This window comes from Populus alba, chromosome 15 (assembly GCF_005239225.2).
Source record: "Populus alba chromosome 15, ASM523922v2, whole genome shotgun sequence".
Classification (NCBI taxonomy): Eukaryota; Viridiplantae; Streptophyta; class Magnoliopsida; order Malpighiales; family Salicaceae; genus Populus; species Populus alba.
Window position 1 is genome coordinate 2,569,872 of NC_133298.1, and position 27,314 is coordinate 2,597,185.

Below are 27,314 nucleotides of genomic sequence, written 5' to 3' on the forward strand. Positions count from 1 at the left end.
TAGAAACATATTTTTTACCATTAGGAGATGCAACACGCACCGCTCAAAGCGCATGGCGACCCTAACATCCCATAAGTTTTATAAATTTAAAAAATATTAAATTACATTATCACTCTTAATCAAATCTACAATTAACAAAAAAACAAATAAGCTAAAAGATCTTAATACTTATGACCCCAATTACTTGTATTTTTTGGATTCAATGACGCGTGTATAAATTAACTATTTATAAAAAAAAAAATATCGAGATACCCCTACCCCCGTTGTGTTGATTCATTTATTCTTGAGGGTATTTTTGTTATTTTATTGTAATAAAAAATATTGAACTAGTGAAAATGCTCCCAACCAAGTTTACAATGATTAATAAACCGTTAGAAAATACAGAAATATTATTGACTCCGAAACAAGTGATTTTTTAGGAAGGCCATAGAAGTAACTTGATTATTGTAATGAATAGTTGATTTTTTATATGGTTACATGGAAACCTCTTTTCTTTTTAGTTATTTTTTTTATTATTATAATCACCTCCACCAGTATTATCATGTCTTCTTCTTGGTAAAGAGAAATTTTACTATTTGATTATATTTATTTTTTTGGTTTTGATATTGACACATACTACCTAAATCCTATATGTGGATAGCTGCGCCAAGTATTCTTTTCAGAACAATACCTATTACCTATCCAATATATTCCTTTTATATTTAATTGCTTATAATATCTAAGTATTTGACTACATCTAATACATTTAGATTTAGTCTAATATATATATATATATATATATATTATATATATATATATATATATATATATTTCATTTTATTTTATTAGAATTCAAATTTATATTCATTTAGAATTTATTAAAAAAAATATAATTTACAATTTCTTATAATTTATTATTCTAAATTAGAATTTAGAATGATTCACTATTATTATTATTAAGATGAAAAAAATAAACTTCATTTAAAGGATAAAATTAAAGACCATAAAAACTTTGACAAAAAAAAAATCAAAAGAAAAAGGATCAAATTAAAATTACTACTATTCTAATTACAAAAAATAAAAAACTAGATACGAGGTATAAATTAAAAACAACAAAAACTTTTATAAAAGAGCAAAGGAGGTAAAACAAGAATAAAAAATAAAAGGACTGAATTGAAAATCTTACATTTATTAAATTAGAATTGAAACTTGAAAGATTGAATTAAAACAAAAAATCATTTTCACCCCTAAACAATCTAAAATTTTAAAATAAAACCAAACAAGAAAAAAAGTATTTTATGAGTTCCGATCTACTTTCTTTAGCATGGTTAAAGGAAAAACATATCTCCATTAAACTAACCTTTGTAAGATGTATTTATTGACATCAAAATCATTTTTTTTATTGGGATTTAGATGGTCAAATACTCTCTCTCTTCATTTTTGTTTTCAACAAGTTTCTCTCTTTTATCTTAATAATGAATAACCAAGGATTAAAAGGTAAAAAGATAAAGTTTATGAATGAAACATAATAATCTAAAATAATAGAGAGTAAATATGCAAAATAAAAATAAACTTATGGGACCAATTGAAAAAAATAAAAAACTTTATGGATGAAGTTGAAGTTTTCCATGTTTTTTAAATAGTAAAAATAAAAAGATGATGCTTTTTTAAGTGTGCAGTTTTTAACCTTATTCTTTGTTATTTTAAAAAAATTTAATTTAAAATTTATTTTGTAATATTAATTTTTAATTTTATGTTTGAATATTTTATGACATCATATGTGCAAGAGTATGTAAATTGAAATTGCTTTCATTATATAAAACTATGATAATATAACTTATAATGATAGAATTAAAAATAAATAAAGTTCAATGACCAAGTCTAAGTGAAAAATCAGGGGAAAAAATGACTGAGCAGTCACGTAAGCAACGGAATGTAAAAAGTACACGGTCTAAAATGCCCGTTCATTGTATAATTATTTTTTAGAAATGGAAATTTTAATGGGCAAATGGCTTAGTGGTACTTTGACCTCTCAAAAGGCCCGGTCCATGCACGTTACTCAAAATCAATTCTATATGGTGTTTTTTAAAGGCAAAATCAATCAATCATGGAAACGTATCAAATGTCGAGCATACTTTTATATATATATATATATATATATATATATATATATATATATAATACTTTTTATTTCGTTTGTGAAATAATAAAATTTGTATTCGCAATCTAATTCCATAGTAATTAATACTGCTTGATACCCGTTAATCACATCTGCGCAATTTCTTTTATAAAAATACTAGAAATGTTACTATACCATTTTCATATAAATATCAATATCCTTTGTAAACATAATCGCCATACCTTTATTCAAAAGAAAAAAGAAGAAGAAGAGTGGAGGTGGAATTAAGAGCATTGTACCTGGCATTATTTTAAATCCAAAATGGTAATCGGTTGACAGGATAGGCGATACTAGATTTTATGCTTACACGAATGCTAGAGAATTTTTCAAAGTTAATTCTTTTTTAATTATATGGTAACTAAAATAAATATCTGAAAGAGTTTGAAAGATTTAAATTCTAAAGGATAAAATGTATTTTTTAAAGTCAAATTCTTTTTTTTTATTTATGTATTTTTTTATTTAAAATAAATATTCACAAAAATATAATAATTTAAATTGAGGGGGTGAAAAAAACTTATTTCTAGAGGAAAACTCCCATCTCCTGGTTATTTTTTTTTAATTATTAGCATTTTTTTAAAAGAAAAAATTATTATAATCTAAAAGCCAATTTTTTATGTTTTTATGAAGGGCAAGGCTATGAATTCACGGTTCAAATTTACAGTAATTCACGACTTGTGCGCAATAATTTTCCCACACAAAGTAGCTCGTGTTAATAGTCTTTTTCCCATTCATTATCTTTATACAAGTTATGGTGGTTCATGGATAAATAAATGTTATAAACCATAAATTAAGTAATCAAATGAACATAATTTATTTTCTATTTTTATTGTTAAATAACCATCTCAACTCAATAGCTTAAACTGTTAAATTAGGTTCCAATATATGATTTATATTATTCTCTAATATATCCCATCGAGTGAAAGCTATTTGAACTTGAAATTTATAAGGATCCACATTACTATGTGCTTAATTTTTTATCAAATAAATGGTGATAATGAAATTCAAATTCGTAACCGTTTGGTCATCAAGGTTGTGATACCATGTTAAATAATCATCTCAATCCAATAGCTTAAATTATTAGGTGATATTTCAAGATATGATTTATATTATTCTCTAATATACCCCATCGAGTGAAAACTCTTTGAATTTGAAATTTACAAGGACCCACATTACTATGTGCTTGAATTTTTATCAAATAAATAGTGATGATAAAATTTAAACTCGTGACCGTTTGGTCATCGAGAAACTCTGATACCATGTTAAATAATCATATCAATCAATAGCTTAAATTATTAAATAATATTTTAAAATATAATTTATATTATTCTCTAATATTTATTTTCTTTATCACTTTTTACAAATAAAAATATAAACCCAAACATACATCACGACCTCTAGGGCATCATCTCTCTTACATCTTTGTTAATTTTAGCATGCGAGAAGAGTCCTTTAAAGCCTAGTAAGTGATTTTTGTTTAGATGCTCGTGATTTTTTCGGTCAATTATCAACTTTGAAATTTTCTTCGGTCAATTATCAACTTTGAAATTTACTTAATCTTTTGAGATTTTCTTCCAACCTCGTCAATTAATTCCTATTAGTTTTAATATAAATGGAATATATTTATACCATATCATACATGTTGTTATACTATAATTCAAAGTGAAAAATTAATAAAATAAAATAAAATGATATTTTTTGCCGTATTATAGATACATGAGAATGGATGGTACCTAGTACTTCTGGATGAGGAATTCAATCTCATTCGTAACTTAATTAATAATACCTTACCGATAAAATATATAAAAAAGAATAGTCTAATTAACCCCATACAAAGACTAGGGTATTATAACTGATATTTTTAAAAGACTCGAGTTTAATTTTTCATTTTTTTTTAAATTATCACAACCATTATACATTCCGTGCCATGCTCAATAGCTGATATTATAAGCTTTTTTTTTTTTTTTTTTTTTTTTTTTTCGCGTCGAGTGTTTGGGGTAAGAAGATAAAATTCTTAATATCTACGTTCTTATGTACTGGAAGCAGCTTCTCTCTAAATTTTCTAAGATCCTCACCGGCCCCTTCTTCTATTGTTCTAAAATAGATTTCAAGTACAAATTTGTGGGGTTGCCAAAACAGCCGTTAAATGTTTTTTTTTTTTTTAAAAAAAAAAAAACTAATCTTCTCAGCTGTAAATGATATTTTTGAACAAGCGCGTACATCAATGAAAAGAAAATTAAGTTTCTTCTCCAATAATATTCTTTAAGAGCAGATCATTCGCATTTATTTGCTACATTTAGATGAATATAATGATTTTCTAGATTTTACTATTATGATTTAAATTCGAGAAGTTAAGAAATAAATTAGACCTCCGTAGCAGTTAAACTAATCCCTTGGGATTGCCTTTTTTTTTTTTCCTTCTAACAATACTTTAATAACCCCATGCTGGATGCTTTAAGAGAAATGCAAGTAAATTTAAATTTTATATTTAAAATTAATTTTTATATTTTATAATTGTTTTGATACAATGATTTTAAAAATAATGTTTTTTTTAATATTATTTTAATTTTTAATATAAAGTGAAATATTCTTAAAAAAACAACTCCAAATAAATGCCAATTAAATTGTTCTGACAATGTACGTAGAATAAGAATTCAACCTTAGTATCATTTGCCCTCCAAATGCTCAATTATAAAAGTGGTTTTGTTCTTTAATTAGGGTTAGCCGACCATAACCAAACATGACATGATTAGGGGACAAACCTTGATATAAACCGGTCTTAGAGAACTACGTACTGCTCTTATTATCTTTCATACCAAAAGAATTAGGTTTGCCCAAGTGGCCAATTTAAGATGTCCCATTTCCTGTCCACGCCGGTCTACGATTCCTAATTTTGCTAACAAATTTTTTTTTTCTACAGTGAATTCTTTAGGTGTTTTAGGTAAGTTTAAAAGTGTAGTAGATATTATTTTTTAAAATATTTGTTGTCTGGAAATGTATCAAAATATAATTTTTTAATTTTTTAAAATTTATTTTTAATATCAACATATTAAAATGATTAAAAAATACATAAAAAAATAAACTTAAAATTAAAAATATTTTAAAAACTATCAAATGCACGGTTGGATTGCAATGCATAACAGAACCTTGGTATATTTGGTGATTTTTTAAATTGATTATCGATTTGAACATTAAAGGGTGCAAATAAAAAAAGCTGAGGACTGAAATGGAAAATTTATCCAGTGCTTGTGTTTACTGGGACAGTGAATTTCAGAGGCAATCTAGATATTTGGTACGTGTGATGGTAATAATGTAGAAAAAAGAAAAGAGAGGAACAGTGAGGGAAGGCATATACGATAAGACCAAAGAAAAGGGAAGATGCAATGAAAATGAAAAGAAAAAACGAGGTGGGTTCCTTGCACCCAACGCATCTTTATGGCTTATTTTAATATAGGTTTGGGTTCGGAACTAGGCTTGGTTTTTGTAGACTTTGTGTGAGGATAAGAACGACCACTCTCTCATTCAAGAACCCCCATTTAATTTCTCCCAGCCGCCTCCATTTCTCAAAGACCCAAAGGCCTTCTCCCTTCTTTTCTTAGCACCCGACACAAACTCAACACACATACATACACACCCAAAAACTCTCTCTCTCTCTCTCCCAACCTGCCTAGTACAAACCAAGAAGAAGTTTCATTATTTTCTTCAATCTCTCTAAGACCAGGTTGATCATTTTCTTTTTAGTCATTCAAGCTGGCGATCGAAAACCAAGAAACCGCTATTAAGCCCAAGAACAGAAGAATAATGGTAATGCCTTTGCTTTCTTTTGAGCTCTTCATTTTCTTTTCTTTTTTTTTTCCCGGATTTGAAACACTGGTTTTTTTGTTTTCATTTGCTTTTTAAAATGTCATTGGAATTGATTTTGTGGAAAATGCATCTCACTTCACTTGGTGAATGGAGTTTTAGTACAACTGTAGCTGTTTCTTCTTTGTTGTCTGCTTGAAAGTTCCTACTTTTCTTCCTTTCCCTTTTCTTTTTAATGCTAACAATCTGTTTGTGTTGAATTGTGTAGGGAGCTGGAGGACCTGATGATGAGGACCACAGGTGGCCGCCATGGCTAAAACCTTTGTTGCGCGAGAGATTCTTTGTTCAATGTAAGATGCACGCTGATTCACACAAGAGTGAATGCAACATGTATTGTTTGGATTGTATGAACGGAGCTCTTTGCTCTCTCTGCCTTGCCTACCACAAGGATCACCGTGCTATTCAGGTAATTCAATTGTTTTCCCAATTTTGTATTTGTGTTTTTACTCCTTGTCAGTGTTTTGATTTTGGTCCGGGATTTTTCTTCCTTCCTTCCTTCTTTCTGTTTTGTTTTGCAAGGATTGTTTTTCACTTCCCTATTCTGGAACTGAAAGAATCCCTCTGTTTTCTTACTTTTTTTTGGACATTGTAAATCCAATATATTAAATTTGTTTTTATTTCCATATATAGTGGATGAGTGAGGATGATTTTCTTTAAATTCGTTATTCAAAATCTCAACTCAATCTAGTCAATTGAATGCAGATTTTACCTTTTCAAAATTAAAACTTTACCTTTTTTCCCTACATTTTCTAAACACCCAAATAGACAAATTTGGCCATTGGTGAAATCCTTTCTTCTATTTTTTTTTAAATGGGATTTCCATGTCCTGCAAAATCTCACTTGGCTTTGCATTTTTTTCATTCTGAACAGTTACAAAAAGAAAGGAACAAGTATCAAGAGCTTCACATGGTCTTCTAACACTCTGTCTCTTAATGTTTCTTTGTGAATGTACAGATAAGGAGGTCCTCATACCATGATGTGATAAGGGTCTCTGAAATACAGAAGGTGCTAGACATCACTGGTGTCCAAACTTATGTTATCAACAGTGCTAGAGTTGTGTTTTTGAACGAGAGGCCTCAGCCAAGGCCTGGAAAAGGTGTAACCAACACCTGCGAGGTCTGCGAGCGCAGCCTCCTCGATTCCTTCCGCTTCTGCTCTCTTGGGTGCAAGGTATAATTACGTTTTCCCAAATTTTTATTTTTCATCTTTTCCCTTTCGTTGACGGAGAAAGTTTTGGGAAAGGAAATGAGATTCAGACCCACCCACCCACAATGTTATTTTTCTTGGTCAGCAAGCATTCTGAAAATTCCGCTTAATTGAATTTTATGCTGGTGCTGGGTAGTTACAGCCTTCAGGAAGTTGACTTTTCTCGTTGTACCGAGGGAGCAATGAGAAGGCAATGTGGGCGTTGAAAATTCCATTTACTTTCCCGGAATTTTCTCACCGATCTTGGATTTCTAGTATTTTGAATTTGCTTCTAGTCCTTACTAGTTTCTGCATTAACATGAACATCTTCTCAGTTGAGTAATGTATAAATGGGGTAGTATGTATTAATGTTTGTTGGGTATGTATGGCAGATTGTTGGTACATCAAAGAACTTCCAGAAGAGGAAGAAACAACAAATGTCCATGGCATCGGATTCGGAGGACTCTTATAGCAGCAGCAGCAGCAGTCATGGGCGGTACATGAAGACGAAGAAGAACAACAATGACAACAAAGGGCAGAGCTTCTCCCCCTCTACACCACCACCAACACCTGCTAGTCACCGGGCAGCAAAGCGAAGAAAGGGAATCCCCCACCGAGCCCCAATGGGAGGGCTAATAATAGAATATTAGAATACTGAATGTTTTAGCAAAGATTATTAGATCACCCCCATATATACAAGGTTGTTATCTACATGCCCCTCTTCTCCAACCCCATGCTTGCACAGCTCTCTTCTGACAGAGAGGGACCAGTATTGGAGGTTTTAGCCCTAAGTCAGTGTGGATGTGTGTATATATGAAGAAGTAGTACTGCTACAGCAAATAGAAGAAAATAACATGAATGTGAAGGACTGGATGGTAAGAATAAGAAGCCAAGGCTTTTGCTATTTATATTGAAAAAGAAGATAGAAAAGGAGAGAACAGTGGGGGGTTGATATACATAAGTCTGGGCTTCAAGAAAAAGGAAAATGTAAATAGGGTTTTGGTGGGTAGGTGGGTCGCTTAGGAAAGAGGCAGTGAAAAGACAATGTACTCCCTGGTTTGAAAATAGTTTCTGCTACTTGTCTGGAACGACGATGGTGTTTATATAAAAAGGAAAATGAAGATAAGAGATTTTTAATTAATCTGTGTATGCGTAGATAGCACCTTGTTTTCTTTCTCTATTTAGAAACTTATTCATTATTGATTTTCTCTGGTTCGACTAGACTAGTGGAGAGTCCTTCCAGTTTTTGCGGGGCCCGACATGACTGGTAGCTCGGGCGTGTCGGTACTCTATTGGTGCTGAGGAAACCTAAGTGTCTTGATTCTCGGTATGCAAAAGCAGGTGAGCCGCCCCCTGCCTTGGATGTTTTTTTTTTCTTTTTTCACCTAAGTTTCTTATAGCCTTGTAGTCATGCGGGGTTTTTTTAAAGAATTAATTTTTTATCTATAAATTATTTTTTTTAATGTTTTGAGCTGTTTGTATAAAAAATATTTTTTAAAAAATTTAAAATATTATTTTAACATATTTTTAAATAAAAAGAATTATATAAGGACAAAAAAAAAAAAAAAACTAACAGCGTAGGAAGTGGGTTGTTAAAGTCGGTTCATGTGGACCCAATTTTGTGTTTCATTCTTGACCATACGATTATCATTGACAAGGGTTAGGTGACTGAGTCTGAGTGATTCTTTTAGTTGTTCCCAATTTGTATTTTGTGGGAGTCCCTCAAAATATTCTATTTGCGGGGGGTTAAAAAATTGCGTTTGGGAAATTTTTTTATTTAATTGAAAATCCAATAGGCTTTTTTTTTTTTTTTTTAAAAAAAAAAAAAACTCCAATCCACTAACTAGCATGCAAAGGTATCTGTCCATATTTGCATTCCAAACACAATTAGAGATGATTTTCCAAAATGCTTTCCATAATCTTTATTCTCTCTCGACTCTTTTATAGCATGCATGGTTGTACACCTAGAGGCCATTCCATAAAGTGATTTTAGTTTAATATTTTTTTATTACTTTAATAGCTGGTTATGACACTTGCAAGTTGCAACTAAAATGCAGAAAAACTTCTAATATCTTTAGCCTTTTGATTTTTTTTTTATATATATATACAGAAAAAGCGGAAGCATACAGTAATTTCTCTTGATACATGACAAAAACGTGCTTCAACTTTTTATAGGAGATAATTATGTAGTGGCATTTTGGCTAGCTAGCACCCCACCCGCCTACCCTCCGGGGACTTTCACTCGGGATTTTTAATTGAGCAAGGTGTGTTTTTGGCGGTACAGCATCTTATCTTTCTTTCAGGTAATTAAAAATAATTTTAAAAAATTAAAAACAAATATTATTTTAATATTTAAAAATGAATCATTACTGTACTCTCCTAGGCATCCTTGGCTAAGTAAGAGGGCAAAAAGAAGGGGTCGTACGCGGTGACGTCGGCATGCCAAACCATTCTTCTACCATGTCTTCTCAAGGATCCAGACGGTTAGTGTACATACAAAGTTATTTGTTTTATATTTTCTTTACCGTCTACCTTCTTTAATTATATTTTATAATATGATCGTACGCCGACCTTACCTCTTCGCGTCTGTTTGTCTGTCATATTAGCAAAACTTTGGTGCTAGCTAGGCACACGTGACTTGCCACATTTTCTTTTTCATTATACCTACAGAATTTACCTCCACCATTTAAGTTATTTTAGTTTTGACTTTTGTATTTTTATTTTGAAGGGGCATAGAGAAATAATTTATTATAAAGAATGAAAGAAAGACATCTTGAATGCCCGTAACAATTTCTCAAAAAATAAAAAAAATAATTTTAGCGCGTGCCAATAATTGGAATCAATAATTAAGGTCACTCAATCAGGATCCATAAACAATAGCATAGTTTAATCTCAGTTATTTTTTATATGTATATATACTATACATATAAATTTTCTTTTAGCAATTAATAACAATAACTAAACGAGGGTTCTGTTTTTTTTTGTATTTTAAATGTGTTTTTTTTTTTTTTTTTTTAATTTTTTTTGATGTTTTTAGATTATTTTGATATACTAATTTTAAAAATAAAAAATATTATTTTAATATATTTTTAAATAAATTTTTTATAAAAAAAACAGAATAACGAAAGAAACGTGCACCATCAATTGAAGATACAGAGACGACACGTTTCACGTCCCTTTTCCATTTTCTTTTAGCGATAACTCCAGTTGGGATTTTTTTTTTTCCATACTTTGAAAGATGAAGCCGACAAAAGACACGTAAGACCAACCTGTACATATCAAAATTCTTTTTAACTCTTGCCTTTACATTTGATTCTTGAGTGGTCAAGAGTATGCCACGTGTCATTGAAAATGCCAGCCGGTTTTGTTCGGACCGTCCAGAGCATCACAAATAGCTTTCGCACGTGTAGGGCTAGTAATGGTGGAACTTTCTTGTAGATGCAAAACTGTGGGCTCCACTCAGTTTGCTGGCCATGAGATGCTTCATTGTGGATTTTTTAAAAACAAAAACAGAATTAAATTAAGTCCGTTTCTTCTTTGCAGTGCATAAAGTTACCGGAGCTATGTTTGTTTCAAGAAAAATAAATAAAATATTTTCACATTTGATTTATTTGAAAAAAATCAATTAATATAAAATATTATGCAATCAAAGTAGAAATAAAAACTAAATTAAAACAATACAAAATGACACAAATTAGCTCACACTAATAGAAACATTCAACTGAATTGTGTAAAATAAAAACAAATAAATATACATCCACCTCATTCCATCAAGTTCATGGCGCCATTGCTAAATTAAACTAGGGGTAAAAAGATAGCCAATCATGCGTTTACATTTCACTCGTTTTATGTTTATATAATCCGAGAGCATGAGAGTGGTTTCTACTAATTTAATATTTTATGCGTGGTCGGCTTTGGTAGTGCAGTAAAGTATTTAACAGGAGACACCATTAATAAAAATGGGTAGTCACGGGAGGCAAGAAGGCAAAAAGTTCGTTCTGCCTGACCATCTCGAAGGATAGGACAAAAAAAAAAAAAAACAAAGAGAGAGAAGTTACATTTATAAAAACACGCAAGAATGAAGATATTTATGAATAAAGTTGATACAATAAATAATTGATAATTTATTTTTTTTAAAGTAATTTGAAATATATTGTTTTAGCTAAGGTATTTGATAGTTTAATATTAAAAGTTCAAACAATTGGTAGGTAGTGATATCTAAATCAAAGTAATTGATAGTTGATATCTGTAAAAGTATATATATATAGAAACTTTTAGATGTTTGATTTAGTAACTTTGTAGAGAAAATATACAATAATATTTTAGAGATATAGGCTTTAAAAATATATATGTTAAAAATATTAAGAGTGAATAGGTTTGAAATCTTGAATTTGAAGGATTCATGATATATTTATAACCCATGAATCTTGTTTTTTTACGAAAAGAAGAGGCAAAAAATACAATTTCATCCTTGTGATATTTTGAGTTGTATTTTTTTTAAAATAATACGTATTGAATTAATTTAAAATATTGAAGGACTTGCATGAGGTCTTGGAAAAAATCACTATGGAGTATTAAACTTGGACAATGTGTTTGCGGCTATTAGAGATAAAAAATAAATCCAGAAGTTTTGCCTAGACCCAGATATATTAGGTTTGGGTATTGTAACCCAAGTCCATGATGGTGCTAGGGTGCATACCAAACACCAATCAGGCATGATATGCCTAGACGGGTATGGAAATAACATGGACGTACACTAAACATGGACCTGAGCTACTATGCCCGAGTCTATATATTTTACAGAGTAGTAGATAAGCTTGGGAGTAATTGCTCGAGTGTATAAGAATGTTTTTTGAAATTTTAGAAGGATAGTTTCTGTTTTTCTATTAAATTTGAGTTTGTCAAAAAAAGATATGCTTAGGTTCGTGTGCTGAGTATTTTGCTCGAGTCCGGCAAATTTCTATTCGAGCGGCCGCCCACATATATGTATATAGTTAATTTAATGAGAACATGGAATGCAATACCTTAGTGCACATAAAACATGTGGCGGCAGATCTGATCTGAAACTGATTAGCAGCATGGATGAAATGGACGACCACCTTTGCAATCTTTTCTTACTTTTGTCTCCATTTAAAACATGCAAATCTCGATAGCTTCAATTGCATCTATACGTACTTGAACTCGGAATGCTTTTAGCTCGAGGGATTAGCGTGCTAGTTTAGAGGTTTATATATTCTTCTCTTAATTAATGACTAGGATATAAATCTTAAATCAAATTTATAATGATTATCCTTTTATCATCTTTGTGAGTGCATGGCAGTGATTCTTTTACTAATGGCATCACTATTTTTATTTTTATATTTTTCTTAATAATCCCGGATCTAATACTATTATATATGCAATGTGCTTTAGTTCTATTCTACAGTTTATCTTCTTACTCCTAGGGTTTTTCTTCTTTACTTTTTGTAAGGTTTTCTTCCTCTCTCGAGATTTGTGTAACCCTTGTATGGGTTTGTGGTGCTGCAAGGGAATTTCTTCAACGATGTTGGTTTGAATTGAAAAATTCAAGTTAGCATAGCTGTTATTGAATTGTTGGCATAGTTTTTCTCGAAGAAAAACATGTCTTGCTCTAAATATGATATTGCATTTTCATTTTCATTTTCTCTGTGATTTGTTTTTAATATATACGTCCTTAAATTTCGATATTGAACTATCCGTTCCAATCCTTACTTTATAGGAAAAAGAAAGAAAGAAATATCATCCAACTCAAGAACATATTTTTTAAATGATTACAAATTGAAAAGTAATTGAAATTGTTGCGTGCAAACATTAGCTTATTACTTAAAGGTATGATTTATATTGTTTTTTAGATAACCATAAGGAGCATCATATACTATACGCCACTAGAATTTGGACTTTCTGTTGTATAGAAATTATAAAAATAAAAATTTTATAATGCGAGGAACAGAATAATGAATTTTCTTCAAATGACAAAACGATATGCTTTCCCAAGCATGCATCCGTATCTTTTCCCTGAAAGATAACATGAAAAAAAAAAAAAAAAAAAGGATTCATACAGATCGAATTTCCTCGGTGGGGATGGTGGTAGCCATGTAGGATCCCATAAGCGAAGGCTCCAGAATTTAGTGGATGTGGATCTCACTCTACCTTCTACTTTGCTTGGTGTTGATTAGCTCTTTCTCTCCGTGCAAATGCTCATTAACACTAGTCGACGCTGTGTAATGGAGTATTTTTTTTTTAATGCAACAAAAAAATATGGGGTTGCTAACAATTTCTTTTACTGTGAAAAAAAATGATATTAAAAAGTTTATACAAGTATTCAATAAAATAAATTTAAAATTATATATGCTAATAAATAAATATTGAATATTTGTTTTAGTTTTAGACTAGTCTCCTAAAGTTTTAATTAGTTTAAATCAATAAATCTAATTTAATTTTACCAAACTAAACATTAACAACATTGAAATTTCTTTTTAATATCATGAAAGCCTTATTCAAAGCCAACAAAGAAAAAAAAATCAAAATGACTCAATAAAAAAAAAAGAAAAAAAAAAGAGTTTGAGGTGTTTCGTTGTTGATAATTCAAAAATCATTTCTTAATTGATAGAGCGTAAATTTTACAAAAATAATTTATAATTTTTCAATAGGAAACAAAAGGATTTAATTAAAAATGATAAAAATAAAAAATATTAATAAAAAAAGAAATTAAACTAATTTACCGTTCATATAAACCGTATTTTCACCTAAAATCTTTTAATGTAGTATATACGTTGGAGAAAATAAATTTGCTATCATTTGATTTGATGTTTTTTATTTATTTGCACCTGTCATTTACCATTTATATTCAACAAAAATAAATAAAAAATGAATAATAATAAAAAGAAACTCAATAGTTCTCCCATCAAGTGAATGTGAGGCCTTGTACCTAAATCAAATGGCCTAAGGCATGATGTCATTGGTTAACTAACACACACACACACACTGATGGTAATTGATTAATAAATAAAGCAAGGAAGCACCTATCCCTGTTGAGGAGCATCACAGTGGGCCACTTGGCATCTTGCTTGTTCACATTGATTGGTGATGCTTTCTCGTCTGGTCACCCGCACTACCTAATTTTTGTATATAAAACGGTAGTTCCGTTTTCGTGATTTTAATACTTTTAATCCATTGTTTTCTGACTTCTCATTTTTTAATATATTTATCAGACCGTCACTTTCAAAAATATGGCAAACCTCAGATTCTCCGCCACTAGTTCTGGAAATCTCACTCATCTCCGTAGTAATTAATATCCTGATGATTGCCCCCACACACTTTAAGGGATGTTTGATTTCCATAAAGTAGTTTTTGGGAAATTATTTTCCAAACTTTTCTATATTTGTTTGTCATTAGAAAATTTGGTCAACGAAAAACACTTTTTAGTCAATGAAAAATATTTTCTGGTCAACGAAAAACACTTTCCAGTCAATTTCAGTCAAAAAAAAATTTGACTTGGTTTTCAGGAAAGTGTTTTTCCTTTAGCTGTGTTTGTTTTCTGGAAAGTGGTTTCCGAGAAATTATTTTCCAAACTTTCTTGTGTTTGTTTGCCAGTAGAAAAGTTAGTAAATGAAAAACACTTTTCAGTAAAAGAAAAATTTGGCTTGGTTTTCAGGAAAGTGTTTTCCTGAAAAATTTGAGCGGAAAACACTTTCCAGAAGTTGTGAAAAATTTAGAAATGTCATTATTTGCTGATTATATTAAATTTAATCCTCAAACTTTTGATTGGTGTGTGTGTGTATATATATATATATATTTTTGTTTTGAATATTTATTTTTCAATTTCATCTCTTAAAATTTTATTTTTATATTAACTTTGGTCCTTATTTTTATAATTGCTATTTGCTTTTTCCTTATTATATTTTTATTGAAATTTTTTATCTATCAAATTTGATCCTCATTCTTTTGATTGTTACTTATTTTATTTGAAATAATTTATGAAATGTTGATTATTATTTCTTTAATTTCTTCATCTTTCATTTTTTAGATTTGATCTCTATTATTTTGATTATTATTTATTTTATTCGAGATAATTTATGAAATTATATATTTTTTTTCAATTTCATTCTTATTCAACTTTTTAATTTGTAAGATTTGTTCTTCATTATTTTAATAAGCTATGTATGAATATAAGATATAATAAAAAAATTCATCATTATAAATGCTTTTTAGATTTCATTTTTTTTATTGTAAGTGATTAAATATTATATATATATTAGATAAACTTGAAAAAAAAAATTAATTCATTAATAAATTATTTTCCAGTTCATTTTCCATAACACAACCAAACACTGGAAAAGTGTTTTTCAGTTCATTTTCCATAACACTGCCAAATATCAGAAAATACTTTCCCGGAATTCACTTTCCAAAAGGAAACCACTTTTCTGCAAACAAACGGAGCCTAGGTGCATGTCCAATCAAATGTTTTTTTAATTATAAAAATAGCATATTCTTCAGCATAAAAAAAGACTTAACCATTAATTTAGAGCTTAATGTTTACATTTAATAAAATATATTTATAATTATACATGTTGATAAATATTAAAAAAAAACTTGATGCTATATAAAAACTAAATTGTGAAGATGATTGCATATATTAGGCCAACTGTAAATATATTTATAATTATACATGTTTATTTAATTATATGATAATAAAAATATAAAATTACAATAAATTAACCAAATTAAATTAATAATAATAATAATAATAATGGGTTGTATACAAAATACTTACTAGTATTATAAAAATACCATGCGAATTCACATTTCAGATACAATGTGTTCATGATTTCTTTTAGTTAATTTTTTTTTTAAAAAAATGCATTACTGGAATCCTCTACATACTTTGATTCATTGAGATACCTGGCGATGATTGCATGTATTTCCTAAATAGTAGAGTTAAAAGATGTACGAAAAATACACATACTAATTCTATATCTAGACTTGGTATATATATAAGAACATGCTCGGTCGATTTATCGTAATCAATTATTATCAATCTTGATCATAATATTATGGTTGATTATTGTCATGCTTAATTAATTATTTATAGTAGATTGATCATAGTTGATTTTGTTTAAAAATGATTACTTAACATTTTCCACATGAATGGTAAACACTAATTTATATAAATAAAATAGTTGTACTAAGATCTTGTTTGTTTTTATATTTTAAAAGTATTTTTGAAAAAATTAATTTTTTTTAATTTTAAATTAATATTTTTTAAATATTTTAAAAATAAAAAATTATTATTTAATATATTTATAACTATTCAAACAAAACAGAAGGTAAAATAGGAGGAGATAAAGGGTTGTTGATGACAATAAAGATGACCGTGCTTGCTCTAATCTCTCAAATCTCTTTCCTATTAAACAATCTTCTTAATTAGTCCTTTTTTTTTTAACTCTTCAATAAGATCGCTCTGTCAGAATTAAGATTTGCCTTAAAAACAAGATATTTTTTCTCCTTAAAAAAGGTTCTTTAGGTAAATAAAGGTTACTAATCAACATTCTATCAAACATCTTTTCATATTAATAAATTATTTTACTAACCCGGACCAAAGCCAAGCCGAGTCCAAGTCGAGTGTCTATGGTTTTATTACAAAACTCACACTGTATGAACTCCTTTTCCTCTAAAAACTTTGGAGCTCTATGAGCCTAAATCAATCAAAGAACCTTCGAAACTAACCAATTTTTACAATCTTTTTTTTTTTTTGCCCCGAAATCTAACCCTTAATCTTGGTCTTATATCTATTCTGTTATTTATAAGGAGATTCGAATCACCAATAAAGCATATATGATTTAAGAAAACCCCGAAATCCAACCCTAAATCATTCAGTTTGGCGGAAATCTCAGTCTCATGTTGGCAGTACTGGTTATGCGATCGATTAGATAAGACAATACCAAGAGGGATCGATCAAATATCTCGATGGAGTTTCATCTTTCATGTGATGTTCAAGACCTAATCCGCCTAGAGAAAGCTCCAAGAGTACGTCCATGGAGAGAGAAACACAATGAGTAGAATATTAGTTTATGAAGATAGACATCCTAATGCACTAATCCGGTAGAATATCGCTCTCGTCATCCAACATTATCCATGTTTCCACAGGAAAGTATGCCGCAACTCCTCTGCAATTTACGCAGCTGTTTCTTCATGGGGTCTACTAGAATCAAGGAAACCGAAAGGAAAGTGATGAGATTGGCTACTGCGCCAATGTTAAGTCGTTTTAGTACCTTCTCAGCTGGTTAAATATTTTGATGGAAACCCTGAATGTACTCCAAAGTCCAACCCCACGGTGTTGGACATGGGGTCACCTTTTTTTTTTTTTTTTTGAAGTATGGAAGAAAGTGATAATCAATCATGGAACCCGAGTTGGAGGGACCTTCCCAAGAGTAGATTCCTTTTGATTTCTTGATATTTGTTTTTGACTTGAAGAATGCTACTCCAAGGATCGATCGAGTTCACTGTTTAGACGGCCTCCACTTCCCCGTCGTTTTGCTCCAACTAGTCGGGATGCTATACGCTGAAATTTTATCGGAAAACACAAGGACGAGCAGTTGTTTTTATTTTAATTCAATGCAGAGTGACCACACCCGCTTGGGATCATAAGCTTGAAGGGTCAATGAGCTTGATTGATTACAAGCTTTCATATTATTGGTGCACTAACAGTCATCTGTGCATATTTTATGTCAACTTGATGGCTTTTTAGTGCTTTACTTTCAATGATAACCAGACGAAGACCCGCGTCTTGCACGTAAGTTCACTTTTTTATTACAACTTTTGAGGTTATTTATTTATTTATTTATTATTTTTAAATTGGTTTGCAAATTCAATTATAGATAGATATTTGTTGGCTATATGTTTAGCTTAAATAGAGATCATTAATTAAAAATACTTACTTTTATCTTATGAATTACATGTGTTCTGGCAATGAAAGGACACAACTATAAACCGTGTTTTAAACATCTCTCCTTTTCCCTACTTTAATGGAAACTAAATCTGATCTTATACATCTTCACATCAGTTTATCAATTCATGTAGTGGAAGAATATCTTATGTTAGTTATGAAAAAGATAAAATGATGCTGTAAAATTCGTATTGAATTTGTATCTTTGTAGCATGAAGTTCACAATCTTTAATGTGTTATTTGTCTCCATTATAAGGGGGTTACTATTGGATCTTAAATAAATACACACTTTTATAACTAATACAAAGACATCAAAAATCATAGATAGCAAAATAAAAAATTGTACTTGGTTAGTTCAAGGGATTGTACCCCATTAATATTATCATTTTATTTGAATTATTTTATTTTGATAATATTAAAACGAGATAAATATATTATATAAAAGTATTAATGAAATAAAAATATAAAAGACCTTTTAAATTATTATTTTTTACATCTAAAAGGATGAGAAACCCGCATGTGATCCTAAAAAATTAAGCTCGGAGGATTAGACTTTTTTAATGTGATTAAGCTCCAGGGCACCCAATATAAGTCAATGCACGCTGCTTGGGTCTATAAGCACGGGGCACTGGACGGCATGCCCCAGTGTGCCCTGGATGCTGGGCTCCACCTTGGGCACACATGGGTGCTTGTATCGTGTTAGGAGTTATTATAAATAATATCTTAGTAAGAACACCATCAACCTTGTCCTGTGAAGCAATAAAAGTTACCAAACTCTCCTTCAGCAAACTTGTAACAAACGGTACTAACTATCATAATACATGGCAAGGTAGATTTAGCAATTTGACAGTTAATTTCATGTTTATATTACTATGATTATGAGAGCAACTTAAATGGGTAAAATCCACATATAAAAATAGCACTCAATTGAGCTCTTGAGCGTTGACTAATTTTTCTTTTCATTTCTCATCTTTATTATGATATAAATTGATATATTTATTATTCAAGCCCTCAAAAGATGGTCAAATATGGACCCAAAATAGCTTATTATTATTTTATTTTATTTTTTTAGCTGATGCTTGTATCTAATTATAGAAGTTGAATCTTCTCTGTTTAAAAAGCCTTGAACTGCAAGTTACCTGTTCGCATTTATGGTCCCGTGTATTTGTTGACTTGTTATTGTGAGAAGAAGTCGAAATGAAATGGTCCGGAATATTGCTTTCTTCTTTCAGGACTTTGCTTTACGCATTAAGGCCTCCGAGGAAATTTCCTAGGCTGTGCATTGTAATACAAAGCCTGTATGGCTGCGTCTGTCTCTAACGGGGAAGGCAGGTTCTCGAAATTTGACCTCCAGTTTGTGGGATTAGCTAACGTGATTGCAGCATCCTCAATAACTCCACTTCTAACCTCGAAACAGTACTCTTTATTAATTTTAAGAATCGAAAATCAAGCTTAATAAATAAATAAATAAAATCTATTTTTTTTTAATCATTTCAATCACGTTACTCAAGCGAGGTTAGGTGTATACGAGCAAGCCAAGACAGTTCACCACTAACGAGGCCAGATTACCAACCACAGTGAGAGCCTTCAATGCGGCAAGGCTTATGGTACTGCGGACTAATTAATGGGCATTCTGGTGGGCTATGGTACTGCGGACTTACCAAGCCACCTTCCTGGGCTGTTGAAACTCTTGTGGGAGCAGTGCATTTGGAAGTGTAATCGGACTATGGTAATCGTTTTAATATATTAATGTTAAAAATAAAAATATTTATTTTAATATATTTTGAATGAAAATATTTTAAAAAAGAGCTTTTACTATTATAATCCCAGTTTCCGGAGTTTAGTTTCTTTGTGGGGCTTTTAAGCCTATTGAAGGGCTCGGTGATCCATGCAAATTAATGCAGTAGGCCCATTCTAGGTAACAGAGCAGCCTGCTTTCTGGCGTGCTCAATTAATTTTTGCTGGATCTTCCCCTGAATGAATTCACTGAAGACCCACAGTCACCGGAACGTAAAAGAGTTTATATGCTCCGGCAAATACATTCTCCAGAGACCATTGACTACAATTTCTTTTTGTTGGGGCCAAGTTAGCGTAGCATAAGATGTTAAATCACTTCATATTCGAATTATTCATTATTCACTACCGTATCATCACCACATTTCTGGGAAAAGAAAGAAAAATCACGATGCTGTATTCCATAGAGGAGCAAAAACGTTAAAAGAAGAAGAATTAATGGAGTTACAAGGAAAAGAAAACGGCCCTAGCAAGGGAATGGAGCCATATATATATATTGGCATGCATACATATACATAGATTATTCCTATAAAATTAGACATTTAATTACGTAAAAGAAAAGGGAAGCGATTAATTAACTAGCTACAAGCTTTCTTTGTCGGACAGAGGTAAACGAAACAACAAAATCATTGGATAACAAGTGGGGTTTGAACTATACAGGCCGTAGATCCATTTCCCTTAAACAACCACTGGCGTTGTGCTGCATCAAATTGAATGAGCAAATTATCACAAAAACAAATAACAAGAACGCTGACCCAACTCCACGCCCTACTCTTAAAACTAGATCGTATTTTCAAACTTAAACCGAGTCTCACCTCCTTGCGATCTAAATCACTTCTTAACCTAGCCCCCAATCCACCATCATCTATTTGATTTGGGAAATCACAAGGTTTGCTTTTAAATTGCAGTGTTGACACATTTCCAACACCCATGGGTAATTCCTCCCCATCCTCCACTAATTCGCCGCATGAAATACCAACACCACCGTATTTAACGAAAGCAAATGAACCTCTGGTTGGATTAAAGCTAGCCCAGGGTTCAGGATTCTTGGCAAAAACAGCGATGCTGGTGTTCCATACGGTGTCCAATTTTCGAGAGGTACCAAGGTTCAACTCTTTGAAGGTTAAGGAAGACAAGTGGACGGAAAGATGCACCGTATGGGGCCCATGTCTTGCGTTCTCATAAGTGGCGAAGATAAGGAAAACCACGCAGGATAAACCAACCAGAACGCAAAACCCATATTTGCAAGCTGCCCGGGACAACATGTAGATCGCTCGAAGGGATGAACAAGGTTAATTGAGCCGGTCTCGACGGTTTTGAATATTGAGTTTGGAGAACAGAATGTTTCCATGGATGGAGAGAAGAAAAATGGATCAAACGCAGGTGTTTTATGCTTGGGATGATTCGTTATGTTTGTATATCTGTTTCTGCCATTTCCAGCTTATTTGTACACCCTTTTTTCGACCAAAAAAGAAGAAGAATATGTGTATCTATCTGTCATTTTGTTACCAAACTGGATGGATTGCTTCCTTTTATTAACCTCGGAAAATACTATGCAATTACCTTCCAGGTTGTTAGCTTGGTAAGATTTCCTGTATTCCTGCTTCTTATATGAACTGCTGGCCGGTTGCTCCCCAAACTGCAACAATAATATTCCATGATGGGCTCATCACGGCTTTTGGTGTCACCGTTGAAAAAAAACAAAAAAGGGACAACAGTCTCGACTCCTTTTATCAGTACGAACAATATGCATTAATTTTCACTGGATCCTCTTCAACTTTTTAATCATTAGTTCTGTAAATTTGAAATGAGAAAATTATGTAAAAATGATTAATATGTTCATTAGCAATATATTAAACTAACCCCATTTACTTGTCAGAAAGTAATTTTTTTTTCAAAAATAGGTTTTATGAAAAATAAGCAAGAATTATTTTTTTATATTTGATAATATTATAAAAAATAATTTAAAAAATATTTTCTAGTTTTTTACTATGTTTTAAAAAATAAGCTGGAAAATAATTTTATTTTTTTAAAAATTTATTAAAAAAATTGAAACCAAAACTATTAGATAGAAAAAGTTGGAAGATGATTTCATAAGTTATTTTAAATAAAAAAAGTAGCATAAAAAAATCAAATCCGATATATAAAAAAGTTAAAGTAGGATGAAAATAAAAAAAAAATTAATTTTTATAAATTAATTTTTAAAAAATAACAATTAAAATATTAAGAACCAAACTTGATAGATAAAAAAGTTAAAAGAGAATTAAATGAAAAAAAAATCAATTTCATAAATTATTTCATATATAATAAAATAAAAATAAAAATAGAGGCCAAATCCGATACATAAAATAAATTCAATTAAGAAAAAGATAGGAAAAAAATAAATAATATTCAACAGAATAATGATTAAATTTGATATAAAAATAAGATTAAATCAAATTCTAAGGGATGGAATTGAAAAAAAATAAAAAAATAATACAAAATAAAATATATAGCAATAAAAATATTGAGGATCAATTTGATATATAATCAAAAAAATAAAAAGATATTGTTTTTTTAGTTTTTAACAACTTCTAAAAAATATGCTTCACTCAAAATAAAAATAAAAATAAAAATATTTTTTTATTAGAAAATCACTTTTTATGAAAAATATGTGTCCTAAGAATTACAAATGCAGTATTTTCTTCTCTCATATTTTTCAGTATTTTTTCTTAAAGGAAACACAAAAGTACTTTAACCATGTGTCATAAGTGTTGCTGTTCATATTTTTCAATTTTGTGCAACCTAGTATTGTTTATATTAAAATAGATTTGAATTCTTCTAAATAAAGGAGGCTAATTTTATTATGATAAAAAGAAGCACTAATCTACTCTTACAATAGTTTTTAAGGAAGAATAGCGCCAAAATAATTGGTTTTTTTACCAATTTGTTTTTCATAGAAAAGCTCAAAATTGGACACAATTTCATTTAGTGATTAATTTCGATCACATAATTATTTTTTTCAAAAAGATAAATCCATGACTGAATCCGTCACAAATTGGATTTTTTTAGGGAATTTGAATTTTCTATTAAAGTCACAAATTAGATTTTTTCGAGGGAATTTAAATTTTAAATTTTGAAATGAATTTATGTTTTAAATTTTTGGCAGAAATTTATGAGTGAATTTGTGGTAAAAAGAAATATGTCATAAGAAACTAAAAACTATATATATAAAACTAAAAACTCAAAATAAAACCATCTTCTTACAGGAAACTCATAAATAGAAATAGAATTAGCAAAAGAAACAGAGCAATATATTCCCTTACAATGCAAGCATTACAACGTTGTTTCTGTGATTAATTAGGTTTTATGTATAACCTTGTTTGTATCTGCGAAACAAGTCTTCTGTTTTGGCATTCCTAAAGGCACAGCAACCAATCAAGTAGACGCATATTAAGGCAATGAGAGTAATGAGCAGTATGATGTCTGCCCTCCTCCATTCCCTTTTCAAATTTGCCAATAATCCGGCCTTGCATGAATCGCAATTGTAGCAAAGTTGATTTTGGTCATTGTTCCATTTCAGGCAGTCCATATCTGTAGCAATGTTTATCGGACTAATCCAATATGTTGGGTTCACAAATGTATACCCACATTCGGTCGGGGGCTTGCAGCATCCTGACTGTAAAGGATAAAAAAAAAACAAAAAAGAAAAAGGCATAAAGTTGAAGATAATCACATGATCGATGAGAGAATATAATCAACTTTATTATTCTTTTCTTCGTTAGAAATTATCGCTAGCTGTAGATAAAAGTTATTCCCATGTTGGGGTGATCGAAACAAAAGCTAATTACAAGAAATACACTTTAAAAAAGTATAACACTTAACTTCATTATTAAGTTTTCACCAATAAATAAATAAAATTATGTTACGTTTTATCTCCTAATATGTTTTGGTAGCAAAAACAATGACTATCTAGAAAAACAAAAAAGAAAAAGGATCATTTCCATTTATTATAACTGGGTTTTTCTTCTTCTTCGATTTCCCTAAGAAAGTGGCAACTTGCACCACATAGAAAGATCGGATCCTTGTTTGAATGGCGTCTTAGTTTCTTCTAAATCGTTTGGTACATAATAAAAAATAGATAATCTAAGCAAGAAAATAACTTTAATAACCTGTAAGGGGCTAATATGAGCATTGAAGAAATCTTGAGCCATGTGATAACTCTGGTTCAACTCAGCACACGTATTAGAGGAGCTAAGGCAACCTCTTATCCGATTCCACTTATATGAACTATGAACCCTTCGGCGAAGCCAACCTGAAAAATCATCAAGACGATATTCCAAGTAGGCTCTACTCGGTACACGGTGGCCTGAGCCCCGAACAGTCACCATGTAGATAAAAACCGTTAGACATGCAAGCAATATTATAAGGATGAGCATGGCAATGAGATAAAAGACAAGGAGCCATGGGATTTTCCAGAAACCTCCTACAAAGCCTGCAAGAGCTACTTTCAGGATCAGCATTCCCAAGATAATGACAGGCCATTGTAGGATCTTGACACAAGAGTTGTCTGGTTCCGTCGCTAGCCAAATCCCAGCACCGATGACGGGGATGGAGAGAAGCATGGCGACAAAGTTGATAGCACCAATAACATTATTGCTTAGTGCCATTTTAGTGCGAGAGGATTCTCCGTGGTGATTTTGTTTTGGGTTTGGTTTCTTCCTGGACTCAGATAATGATCAGAACAAAATAAAATGTGGAGTACAAGTGATGGATGTTGAAAAACAGCGACTACAGGATCTGCTTTAAGTCATATGGCCCGCCCGTTTTTAGTTCCTTTCTTTGGATCCATCCAAGCTACTAAAGCAAGCTTCGATAATTTTTAAAATGTACATTCTTTTTTAGCTATGCTAAACTTTTCGGAAAGGGATACCGTGGATAAGATAGGGAAGAAAGGAAAGAAACCGAACAAATAATGAATAATTATTAATTAACAAAAATTAAAAGAAGAGGTGATTTTACTTTTTACCTCCTTACTTATGAATTGATTCCTAGAACAGAGCTTTGCTTTTTAAAAAATCTTTTTTTTGGTTTAATCTACTTTGTTTTTCAATTTTCTTTTTTAATATTAGATTTATATTTTATTTTGATTTGTTTTATGTAAAGTTATCATAATCTCATGATTTGAACCACAAATTTAGCTTGTTAATTTGATTGATTTAAAGTTTATCTTGTTATTTAATTCAATTTCATCATTTAACATTGAATTAACTGGAAATTAGGTTTTATATTTTGTTTTGATTTATTTTTTATGAGTTTATCTTGATCTCATGATATTGGATATTTTATTAAAATAATACTATAGTATAATTTATATGATATATTTTCTAATTTTTTATAAGGTACTTTATTAAGTATATAATTACCATTAAAATTGCATTCTCTCATAAATTTAGAGGTGATCTCATATTTATCAAGATGGTATTCATTATTTTTTTAATGCTTAATTTTTATGTTCCGCAATGTTATTGTATTATAGTGAATAAAAAAATATAGTTCGATAAATAATACCATTTTAAATATATAATTTATTAAATAATGTTTTGTATTTTTCACATTTATCATTTCTTATTACCTTTATATTCTTTTTAAATTATTTTTAATTTTGCTCTTATAATGTTTTAATATTTCAAGAAGTTTATCTCTGCTCCCCATCAAATATATATAGAAATAATTTGTGAAATCATCTATAAAATAATATAATAATTTGCTGTCTGTACAGCCTTAAAAATGTACAAACACACTACATTTTAAATTTATGATTACATAATCGAAGTTTCTTTCCCACCTTTTTTTTTTTATGGAGCGCTTTTCTAAGATTCTTTGCTGGAACATGACTTTAGGTGCTGCTACCGCTTTTATCGTCTTTTTTTTCCTCTCATTTTGAATCATCGACATTGGTTGGTCAAACGGTGCTTAGCTGTTAGAATTGAACTACCTGTTAAAACTATCCATGTTTGAGAAAATGAGGAAGAATGCTTGTTTGAGCAAGCTGGAACTTCGTTTTGAGGTCTTGAAGGCTATTATTTAAATTCAATATTGGCTTCTTCATGCATGTATGTGAAAAGAAATTATGAGGGGGCTACCAGCGTATTGCTCCTCTAACCACATAAATATGGGTCTATGGAAAACATGGTATGAAGATGCCAGAACCCTTGTCAGAAACTCATGGTTAAATCTCAATTTTACCCAGGGATGGAAAATTATGGATGAAGGCATCTCTATTAGGTTAGCCATCCTCTACAGCAGGCTATCCATGTTCAGTAATAAAAATTTGAGATCAAGAATTTTTTTTTTTTTTATGGTTTTATATTCGAATCTTGTGATTATTAATATTAATAACTATTAGATGCTTAACTGATTATTAATTTCAAGATTCATGAAAATTAATTGAAATATTTGCAAATTAACATGAACACCTTACATTAATAAAAAAAAAAATCCAGAAGAGCTGTATAATGTCATTAGGGAATTCTCCCCTTCAATGATGAAGAATAATTGGGGAACAAATTGAAAGAAAAGAGCTGTAAGCGCCCTGTTTCATAGGAATGTTGACTTGTGTCTTGTCTTCAATACCGAATGAGTGGAACAATAAAGAATTTCATCTTCTAATATCTATAATCGTTGAAGATAAATTTTCTATATGTTATTAAAATAAATGTTCTAATTTTAATCAATCCCTTTATCTAATTTTAAGAGGTTGGGGTGTGATTAGCATAGGTCCCAAATTAATTTTCTTACAAGAAGAAGGAAAAGGAGAATAGATTGAATTGATAGGCTGGTAAAAGCTGTTTCAACAATCCACTCTTGATGATGAAGTAAGTGTTTTGGCTTCCAGATAATTCCTTGCTACTTGGAGTTTTGTCGTGGGTTCCCCGCAGTTGTCATACGTTTGCTTTAATCTGTGCTGTTCTTCGCTGCTAACTTGCTGTGATTGATTCTGACTGAAGTGGAACTTGAGATTACTGTCATTATGACTACCGTGTTTTGTCTACTCGTGCTTGCATTTGAATTTGCACGCCATTAAAACTTGCAAACGGCAATTAATTAGTTGATCGAATAAATTTTTTTGGTTATAATTTATATTATTTTTTAATATTTTTTTTAAATAAAAGTTTTTAGACTTAAAACTTGCACGAGTGAATATTATTTTATGCTTGATTTTTTTATCAAATAAATAAAGATAATAAAATTTAAATTCATAATTGTTTGGTCATTAAAACTCTGATACCATGTTAAAAAACTATCTCAACTTAATAATAAAAATTATTAGAAAAGATATCAAGATATAATTTATATTATTTTCTAATAAAAAAA

At 30.3% G+C, this 27,314-nt stretch overlaps 2 protein-coding genes across 2 annotated transcripts; one reads left to right on the forward strand and one right to left on the reverse strand.

Moving 5' to 3' along the window:
• The first annotated feature begins 5,683 nt into the window (after positions 1–5,683).
• Positions 5,684–8,342, forward strand: LOC118028361 (protein RGF1 INDUCIBLE TRANSCRIPTION FACTOR 1). The gene is made up of 4 exons (XM_035031927.2): positions 5,684–5,959; positions 6,225–6,422; positions 6,971–7,186; positions 7,594–8,342. The coding sequence occupies exons 1-4, from the start codon at positions 5,957–5,959 to the stop codon at positions 7,849–7,851; spliced, it is 675 nt and encodes a 224-aa protein (XP_034887818.1). The 5' UTR covers positions 5,684–5,956; the 3' UTR covers positions 7,852–8,342.
• A 14,887-nt stretch (positions 8,343–23,229) lies between these two features.
• Positions 23,230–24,791, reverse strand: LOC118028360 (protein TORNADO 2). The gene is made up of 2 exons (XM_035031926.2): positions 24,110–24,791; positions 23,230–23,616 (listed from the first exon to the last, which is right to left on the reverse strand). Exons 1-2 carry the CDS (start codon positions 24,605–24,607, stop codon positions 23,305–23,307), a joined length of 810 nt encoding a protein of 269 aa, XP_034887817.1. The 5' UTR covers positions 24,608–24,791; the 3' UTR covers positions 23,230–23,304.
• Between the last annotated feature and the right edge of the window lie 2,523 nt (positions 24,792–27,314).